This window comes from Solanum pennellii, chromosome 2, assembly GCF_001406875.1.
Source record: "Solanum pennellii chromosome 2, SPENNV200".
Lineage (NCBI taxonomy): Eukaryota > Viridiplantae > Streptophyta > Magnoliopsida > Solanales > Solanaceae > Solanum > Solanum pennellii.
In genome coordinates, this window is record NC_028638.1 from 51,626,432 (window position 1) to 51,637,313 (window position 10,882).

Sequence of the window (10,882 nt, forward strand, 5' to 3'; positions counted from 1 at the left end):
AGTACATTTGTTTTATTTTTTTAAAAACCTCTTAATGGGTCTGATGAGGTATGAATGAATCAAATCTGTAGGAGACTCTTAACAACATTCAGACTCATTTAATGAGTTATCAAATAATAAATCATCGCTTCTCTACTTTACGTGTGCTATTTTATCTCATAACTAAAAACTTTCTCTCTCTCTTTTCTCAATCAAACACCATTTTTTTCCTCTTGAACTGGTAAGTTTTCATAAATCCTTTCAAAAAAAATTTATATTAATAATTTTCTTGATTAACTGTGTCAAGAACACTAGTGGTGTATTTGTGCTTATCAAAGTTTTTTAATGAAAAAAAATTGTACTCCAAATCATGATTATTAAACTTTTTTTAAAAAAAATAAATTCAAAAGTGATAAATTTTGTTGAAATGAAATTTTTATGATATTTTATTAATGTTAATTTCACATGGACATTCAGATATTGAAAACAAACAACATTAATTATTTAGTGTTCAAATTTAGAGACTATATCTTAATATTCAGATTTGTATTCAGATCTAAACACCTAAATCGCGAATCTTAATATTTAGATGTGTATTCAGATTCGGACCTGTTAATCTTAATAAAAATAAATGAGGTCTTAATGTACTAGAAGCATGGGTACTACAAATAATATCATATATATATATATATATATATATATATATATATATGCCCATTTATTTACCCCTAAATAATATTTAAACAACAACATTAAACAAAAAGGAGTAAAACAACCGCAGTTGGGTTCACAGGAGAACGTAGAAATTGAAGATTTTGCTGGTGTCTTCTTATAAGGTGTCCCTTTTTTTTATGTGTGTATTATTATATTCAATGTCTAGACTTCTTTTAGTCCTCGTAATCATGCTGAATTTGTCGATGCCAGAACCATCCAGTTGTATATCTATAAATTATTTTACTAAAGGAAAAGATAATTTATTTTAAATTTAAATTAATTCTACAAAAATATCATTCTGCTGAACTTACACACACAAACTATAGTATTATTAAGAAGGAGAAATTAAAGAAATAAGAAGTGTGTTTTATCGTTTGGGCCCAAATCTTTGAGACTTGCAACGTGTTTGTTGGACTACAAGCCCATTAGCGGAACGGCATATAGAAACTGCATAATTAGATGTACTCTACTGCTATATATACCAAGTCTGTTTATACTATTATTATCTATATTTTAAAAATATTATATATCTTACTACTAATTAAGGGATTTTTACTATATATATGTTAAGGAAGATACACCTAGATACATGTAACTTTTTTTACCAGATAAACTAAAATAGGGAGAAAGGCGAGCGAGATTTGTTATATATTTCGATATATGTGAATCACATCATATACGCAAGAGAGCGGCAAGCGAGATGGGAGAGAGACGAGGGATGCAGACGATCGACAAGATTTGCTTTTATTCCAGATACATGCGAATCCACTTGTATACAATGTATCTAGAACAAATTACACCTAATTTTGACCTCATGTATTCATAGATACATGTTTGTGGATGCACCAAAATCTGATACAATTCGTAATATTACAAACTGAAATGTATCTAAATAGTTAACTTCTAAACTACGAAAATTTACATAAGTTTCCATAAAATAACTTGTGTCACGATGAAGCTCTATTCGGGGGTCCAGAGCAAAATCAACACTTTTTAAGAGGACTAAATCTAGACACACACCCATGTTGCTCAATTTATGATAGTACATGGACAAATTTGACATCAAGGCATGTTAAATATAATGGTTAAGATATTTTGTAGTTGTGGAATTAAGGTCCTAGACATGGACATAACAAATCTTTCTCCATCACGGGTCCGTTAGGTAAAGTTATTACGAGTTTGGAGCCTGAAGGGTATACAATATTTAAAAAAAAAAAAGTTCAAAACGGTATATAAAATTTTATATTAATCAAAACGGTAAAATCGCTGGAACAACAGCGATTTCCTCCACCAGAAAAAATAAAATCACTGCTACTGTAGCGATTTTGCAAAATGTGATTTTTTTATAAAAAAATTCAAATCTCTACCTAGGCAGCGATTTTTAATTTTTTTAAAATTTTTTTTTTTAGAAAATCCTGTCTAGGCAGCGATTTTCCATTTTTTAAAAAAATATTCAATTTTTCTTTTAGAAAATCGCTGCCTAGGCAACGATTTCTATTTTTTAAAAAAAATTGTTGCCTACGCAGCGATTTTCATTTTAAAAATAAATAAAAAGTTTTTTTTTAGAAAATCGCTGCCTAGGCAGCGATTTCCATTTTTTTTAAAAAATAATAATTTAATGGTTAATTTGTTTTGTTTCTTTAACTACGTATAACTCACGGCTGCTACAACTTCTGTCCCAAATTGGTGAGTGTGTAATAGCCTGTAAATTACATAAGAGACGTAAATCGTACTAGGCAAGTTCTATGCGACAGACTCGACTCGTAATGTATTAAGGGGAAATCGATCTTGTTCGTGTGGATGATTAGTTTTCCAACTTACCTATATAAAAACTTGTACTTCCCTATTACGTTGTAATAGCTTTAATTCTCGATTTAACTACGCTTAACTCTTCTAATTTGTTGTTTTAATTGTAGGTTGTAAAAAAATAACATAGCAAAACGTAAAACCCAATATGTAAACTAGTGGAGAAAAAAAGATACATGTAAAAAGTAGTGGTTTGAGGTATGGAACTTATCTGGACAGCACTCTTATTAATTTAAAAGAAAGAGCCCAAAATCCACCGCACCCAATTATATGAATAGGCAGTTGCTTATTAAGTGACTTGAATCATTTACCACTTTCTATCACGTGCTTTACACTTCTAGGAATTGTCCTATCCTTGAAGTTAAAGATAGAGGCAAAACCTCTCTATCTAGGTCCACATCACATGAACATTTATTTTTGTATATCCACCTACTGTTCTTTTGGAATTATACTCCTAGATCTCTAAAGTTTGAACCAAACTAATTGAATGTATATCATTCAAATTAATTAGGACATGATCTATATTAGACTTAGTATGAGGTGATGATCTGTTATCAAATCAATACAACTTAGTCCTATATTAACCCCAACGACAAGTGCATGAGATCATGTATACAAATCATATAAAGAGAACACAGCTAAATACTTCAATTAATGGTTAGAAGTAGAATCTAACATGACCTAATTAATATTTGTATGAGATGGCCATTGAAAATGATGGGACACTAAAATATAATGTCCAAGAAACACCCAATGACCCAAGACCATACTTTCACTTAATCATACTTTTTTGAGTTTTTCTGTTTCGATTTGTTTGTCTGGTTTTAATTTGGTATGAAATATAAGAAAGTAAAAAAAGATTTTTAAATCTTATATTGTTAAATTAAATATTTGTCAAATATACAAAATGTATTTAAATCTTATGATCTTAAACATGCTATGTCATTTTTTGAAACAAAGGGTTATAAAACATAATATTCGCAACAAATTTCTATCAAACCAACTCACATAGGAACGAATTAAACAAATATTCTCATTGAAATACTAAGGATAGTCCCCGCACAATTTTTTTTCTCATTGATTTTAATCAAAATATGTGTGATGATAATCATTCAATATTTTTAGGTGGAAAATTTTAATGGCAAATTTGATGACCATTTCCACCTTAAATCTTGAACTTAATGATGAAGGATCCATTATTGAGTTATCAATTAGGAATGGAATGAAGACCAAAAAAATAAACACTTTTATTAATGGCGGATTTGGTGAGATTTATAAGAGACTCTACTTTATTAAAATATTAAAATTAAATACATGTGAAGTGGAATTATCCATTGTTATATATTAGGGAGAAACATGCATGTTGTTATGTACTAACATTGTGGTTAATAACGCTGGCAAAGTTGCGCCGCTATCCAATGATCCCCACGTGATTAATAGTAATGAAGAGGCAAAAGAAACACTAATTTAAGCATTTTTGGCTTTAAAATAAAGAGTATAACAAGTCATGAGCATGTTAGAAAAAGTGAAGGTGGGGACAAAATTTAGTAAGAAGCAAAGTTCATTCAGTTTAGTATAGTCCCCAACTTCTCTTTAGCTTTTGAACAACTTGTTTTGATGTTTGTTGTCATATATTGTGATTGTCTAAGACTTTTAGAAGCTTTTCATACAAGGTATAATTTATAGAATAGGAGTATAAATATCGGTTGGATATGAATGTGTGTCTCCATGCAATCTCGAGTAATTAGTTGAGATATATTGAAGATGATGGGTTCTTGGGCTATACTTTTGTTGTTAGTTGCAACTGTGCTGAGCTCAATATGTTTGGTTAATGGGCTTAATGTGGATCATGAAAAAACTAGGGGGAGATTTTCTCAAGTTAATGTCACTACTTCCAGTGCAAGGAACACAACTTTTGTGAGTGATGTTATGGTGAATACTGAAAATGCTGGAAAAAATAGGGGCCAGGGAGGTGGAGGTGGTGGAGGAGGCGGGGGAGGAGGTGGTGGTTATGGTGGAGGAGGGGGAGGCGGTGGTGGTGATGGTGGAGGAGGAGGAGGAGGAGGAGGGGGCAATTGTTGGGGATGGGGATGTTGGGATTATCCTCCAAAAGGCAACTAATTTTTGCATGCATGATCAAACTTTTCATCACTTGTTTCTTTTAACGTAAAGCCTCAAAAGGCATTTAAAAACTACTCAATTGTTTGGTCGTGTAAAACTCATTTCAATTACTTGTAATAAATTTTTGTGACAGAAGAGTCTTAGAACTCAAAGGGTTGATTTAATGTTGTGGAATTGATTTCATGAATTAATGGAATTATTGTCTACTTTTTGCTGTTTAGTAGTATGTGATGATGATTATCAATAAAATTAACCTTTCTACTTTTGCTTTTTATATTGTTTCTTCCACAAGACTATGGGCCCCTACTTGAAGAGAAAGCCTCTTTTTGAATTATATCATTTATCTCAATTTAGAGCAACATTATAGCAAATATAAAGGGATGACATAACGATCAGTTAGAAACTAGTAATATCAAAGAGTTCAATAAGTTGTCTCAGGCCCAACCAAGTCCAGTTGTAAACTAGAAATTAAAGCCAAGTCCAGTTGTAAACTAGCCCAACCAATAACCTACATCTCAGGCCCATATCGTTATGAATTGGTCATGTTAGCTAATTGATGAATATTAATCTGCCCAAATGATTGTTCCGAGTACAAAAGAATAGCCACCCAGTCCAAAAGTTTGGCCTACTAAACACCCTTTTTTTTGTAAGGAAAAAGGGTTAAATATGCCCCTAAACTATTTGAAAAGGTTTAGATATATCCAACTCATTTTACTTTTCTTTAAATGCCAAATGAATTTTCCACATCAATTCATTTATATTAAAAGAGAAAAGAATCACTTATGCCCTAACTATCCGACCTAATTTTAATACACATAATCGAAACACACCATATGTTGTAGACAGGTTAACAAAAAAAGTGCATTGCTCATGTGTTGGAAGAGAGTGATTGTATTTGTGGGTCAATAAGTTAGTGATTGTGATTCCTTCTTTGTCCAGAATATGACAGTCTTTTAAATTTACGGATAACAAAGGACGCATCTTTCCCTCAATATGTTTCCCACCAATTATTAGTTTTACGTTACCACACATCTCCGGAAGTGGGTATGTATTTTTTTTTTTACATATTTTGGCATCAAAAAATGTTGATTATGTTATTTAAAAAAGATAGTTATATTTGTCGATGAGGTTAGGTTTTTTTCAATCTTTTTAATAATTTTTATGTTCATTTTTAATTGTCACGATTTAGAGTCAAATTATAAGAATATTGATTAATATTTTAAAATGTATTTTTTCATCAATGTAAAAAATTGCAATTTATAATACTTTTCATATAGTTTTTGAACATCTACAATTTTTTGTTTAAAATATTGAATTAATATAATCTAATTTAACTTTAAAAATTAGTCAAATTGACGTTCAAAAATTTCAACATGACACATAAAAATAAACGGATGGATAGTAATTTAATGATTTTCGAGCTAGTTATGATTTGAGCCGGCCGGTCGGGTGAAATCGGATGAGTGATTTTTATTAGGGTCAAGTTTAAAATTGGAGCAATGATAAAATGCCGCGTCAAATATTTTTTTAATAATAAATTAATAAGTGTATTGTTAACCATTAATCTAAATATGTTTAGCAAGATAGATAAATAAGGCATATGTTTAGATCTTTTGTGATAATTCAAAAATATTCTTGCCTCTTTTCTGATGTATTCTCTTCGAGAATCAAATTACTTATGTTTGATTAGGAATTTATTCATGGAATCTTTAATTTTTTTTTTGATATAAAATTAATGTGTTAGTAAATTATGTAAAAAGGACTATAAATCATAATAATTAATAAATTAAAATCTTTAGAAGATTTATAAAAAAAAATTACATTCAAAATTTGAATCTGAAATCTTTAATAAAAGAGTCTCGTCACTAAACTTATTAATTGATTTAAACCCAGCAAAGAGACAAGAATTCATAAGCACAGGACAAAATATAAATATTCAAAAATGATATGTACGAAATGTTTCGAAAGTTGAATATTAGAAATTGAAATGCACCTAGAATGGCATGTAGTGGTTTTTGAATTTGACATGTCAATATCATTGCGATAACAACAATGCGGAGAATAAACTATAATTATCATTCTTTTGAACTTAAATATTAATTTCGATGATGAAATTTGTACCGCCAAATAGCTAAGCGCCAGAGAATAGGGATGATACTATTACCATCTACCAAAAATATTTAATTTAAGGCGTAAGCGCAGAGGGCGTCACGAATAGTAAACAGCAATTTTTTAAGCACTAGTAGCATTATGTTTTATTTATTTATTTTATTTAAAAAAAACACCCAAGAGGTGGTTAGTTTTTTATTAATTAACTTATTTTTGTTATTAAGGATTCAAAATAAGCGGTTAGAAATATTATAAAAGAAATATCTTATAAAAGTGCTTTAAAAGCTATTTTGATTTTAAAATATCTCTCAACTAATTAGTAAATCAAGATATGCTTTATGTTTTGGGAGGCCAAAATTAATTATTTTAATATAAATAAGGTGTTTGATTGAGCTTTTGAAAGAAAATATGTGTTTATCCAAAAAAAAAATAACTGCTTTTGAGTAAAACTTTTTTATCACAAACACTAATTACTACAGTAAACTGTTAAGTAATTTTAAAATTAATTAGTCAAACACAATAACTTTTTTTTATAAGGAAATCAATTTTAATAGTTTGACCAAAAAAGTTATAAATCGCAAATAAATTGGAGTTGGCTGATTTATTTTTTAATTAACAAACTGCAAAACTAAAGAAATGAAATATGGAATGGGATTAAACAAAACAATCAAGAAAAAAATATAGTAACTTAGAGAGAAACAGGACACACTTCAATTTACACTTTATATATTTAGTTATTTAATTCTTATTTTTCTTCTCAAACAAGTTTTTGAAAAACCAAAACACCAATATTTAGTTAGTTAATTAATTATTAATCCTCTCAAGGTATCATTTTCATTTGCTTGTTGATAAAGAAGTCATAATAGATTTAGACTGTTTAGAGAAGTAGTTAGGACAGAGTCATTGCAAGCATTTTCCACCCAATTATCCTAATAATTCAGTGGGTAAGCAAAAGGATAAAGTTTTACCATAATTGCTTATTTTACGTTGATTAATTATCGCTAAGTTTTAAGAAAAAAATGATATTGATTTTCTTTAGTCCTGCATTCCATTTTTCTAAATGGAAATTAGTCGCCTAGTTAAACACTTGATCTTGCTGTATAAACAATTTTATATATTGCTTCCTACGTCTCAGATTATTTATTTTATATTTAAATATAGTTATTAATTTATTTATCGTTTTTAAAATCAAGACAAATTTAATTATTTTCCAGATTAATTACCTTATTCGTTATTGCGATCCACCTCACTATAAATAATGTCATTAATATTATTTGTCAATTCACAAAATCAGAATATATATAATTAATTATTATTTTCCTCATTTACCCTTAGAATTAATTAATTTGTTTTTGCAAGTATAAACATGCAAGTTTGTAATGTTAAAAAGTTTCTTTAGGACAAACTAAGTGAACAACTAATTAATACTATGTGATATAAGGAGTGATTAGTATGATTATTCAAATACCAAAGAAGGGTAAAATAGTGAAAATGCCCTGGTTATTTATGAGCATATAAAAATCAGTGAGGACAAATAATTTGAGTATTATTTTAGCCTACTCTTCTTGAGCTTATCAATTTAATGGAAACACCTACATACTTCAGAGAACATGTCTGAACATTTTCAGTCGCACTTATCATCACATCCACTAATTACTTTGGATATTCCCTAATCAATCATTGATTAGAGCAATATATTTAAATATACTAATCACTTAAATATTGTGAAAGTCAGAGCAAAACCACTGTGACAAATGGCATGCGTTCTTCAATCAATTCAGGATTGTGCATTCATTAATCTCAATCATCAATCAAATTAGCATCCTAAATCCATTTTATGTGACTAATGTTATATAGATTCTTTTGGCTTCTTGTCTTGAGATGCTCAAATGTGTGTGAACAATAATCCTTTATACCACTACTAGTACTATTTAATATTGTGTGTATGATCACGTGATAAGTTGTGTGATCACGTGTATGAAACTTGCCTAGAAATGTGCCAGAAATAATGCTGATAATAATACTCCAAGTAGATATGGGAGCTAGTGTCATCATACATGTTAAATAATACTACAAATTATAACTCAAAATTAATAAGCAACAATGTAAGTGAGACGTGCAAGTCTCTATTTTAGTGAAGCTTCTTCTTCTTTTTGACAACAAATTTTAGATGAAGGTTCTCATCTAGTTTTTATGTCTAAGAACGCAAATTTACAAATCCATTAATCATAAAAGAGAGTTCCAAATTGACATGATTGATATTTAGTGTCTATGTGGTTCAAATTAAGTGTGATCACCACTAGTTAGTCGATAAGATCACCAATATGTCCAAAAGAAAATCAAAAGACATTACTCAATCATCTGTTTAAGTCTTGATCGACAGAATTACCTAATTGATGTGATTATATTTCTTTAAATTAATGTATTAGATCCCAAATTCAATTTCAAAACACCTCAACCATCTAGTACATTTTTATCGTTGGGCAAAAATTCCAAATGAGTGAAGTAATATTCACTCCAACATCAAATATTAGAAGAAAAAAAAAACTAAAGTAAAGTGGAAAGAAAAATAAATTAAGAGGAGGATATATCCATTTCAAAGACTGTTTACACAGTCTGATTACAATAGTGAAGTTAAAAGAATTTTATTTGAAGTGTTCAAAATTTTAAATATTATATTATGTTTTATACGTATAATATAAAATTTTAACATGTCCAAATTGTAACCATAATAAAACTAGGAAAGCGCGCCCCTCTTGTTCTCACAGAAGAGTCACAGTCCATGCAGACTGTATTTTTCTCCACTCTTTAAACTTTCTACACGAAAAGCTTGTGATTCCTTTCCTCTACCAAAAAAAGACTACAAAAAAGTGAGATACTCCTTAACACACTTTTGGCTTCGTTTTAATTTATATGTTTGATTTTTATTTAGTATAAAAATTTAAATTTTAATGTCTTAAATTAAATATATATGAAAAATAAATTTTTTCGTAAAAACAAATTTAAAAAAATAAGATAAGTGAATTAAAATGTTGCGAGTATATATATAATCGGTCACATCGAAATTCTTGCATGGAATATGTCTCTTGAGTCCTTCCCCACCTTAACCATGTGTCTTAAAATTCTCTGAATGTTGTTTAAATAGTGTGGGTGGACCACATCAACATATACCATTGCCACCCAAAATGTCATTAATCATGTTTGTTTGATTTTTCCATTTGTTTTTATCAAAGAAATAGTGAACCACTTATATACTAATAGAGAATAAGAGTAAGAAATAGTGCAAAATTTAGAAATATAAGATTATCTACTCATGTATTGCAAAACCAATTCGTTAGAATTAGGCGAATGCTTATGGCTCACGCCATGAATGTTTGGGAATTGGGGTCTTGTTTTTATACGGAGAAAATTTTGTTAGGAGAGTCATATCCGAATGAATTTTATAATGCGTGATTTAAATTTAATCAAGATTTCAAGGAGTGCTCCAAACAATATGAGATTGAAAATCTTCAAAAAAAAAAAAAAACAACTACGGATTGTTTAGTACAAATTCTTGAATTATAATCCTAAAATATTTTTTTTTATTTCTTTTTACTTGTCACTGTTTTCTTTTTTGTAGACTCATACTATATAAATTTTGACAAACATTTTTAAATGTCATTTTTCATTATATTAAATATGAAAAAATTATAATTTACGGTACTTATGAACTTTGAAAACCTAAATTTTATTGTAATATCTCAATTAAATATAATCTAATTAAATATTGAAAATAAATCAAATTAACTTCAAAAACACAAAATGACTAAAAAAAATTGAAGTAATCTGTTGACTAATTTATTTCATTTGAAAAATGAGATAAAATAAAAATTCAAATTGAATGGAACAAAATGTGATATTTCATAATTAAATCTACATTGTATTTAATTATCAATTACATATAATATAAAAATGTAATTTTAAAATATATCTCACTATCCACGTACCAAACAACCCCCTAAAAGGCTCATATACTTCTCACTTTTCAACGGCCTGCTACTAAAAGGTTGAAACGTTCCAAATGCACTTGTCATCTTACTTTTTCCCTCCTATTTTTTGCACAATATTACAAACAAACACCAATAATAATAAATAGTAAAAACAAGACTACAAA

The 10,882-nt window shown here is 28.8% G+C and overlaps 1 protein-coding gene across 1 annotated transcript; it reads left to right on the top strand.

The window, feature by feature from the left end:
- The first annotated feature begins 4,266 nt into the window (after positions 1-4,266).
- LOC107010139 (glycine-rich RNA-binding protein 1-like) lies at positions 4,267-4,620 on the top strand. Its single transcript, XM_015209389.1, has one exon. The coding sequence runs from the start codon at positions 4,267-4,269 to the stop codon at positions 4,618-4,620; it is 354 nt and encodes a 117-aa protein (XP_015064875.1).
- The last annotated feature ends 6,262 nt before the right edge of the window (positions 4,621-10,882 follow it).

Coding starts and splice junctions, on each gene's coding strand:
- LOC107010139 (XM_015209389.1), top strand. CDS start 4,267: ATGGGTTCTTGGGCTATACTTTTGTTGTTAGTTGCAACTGTGCTGAGC.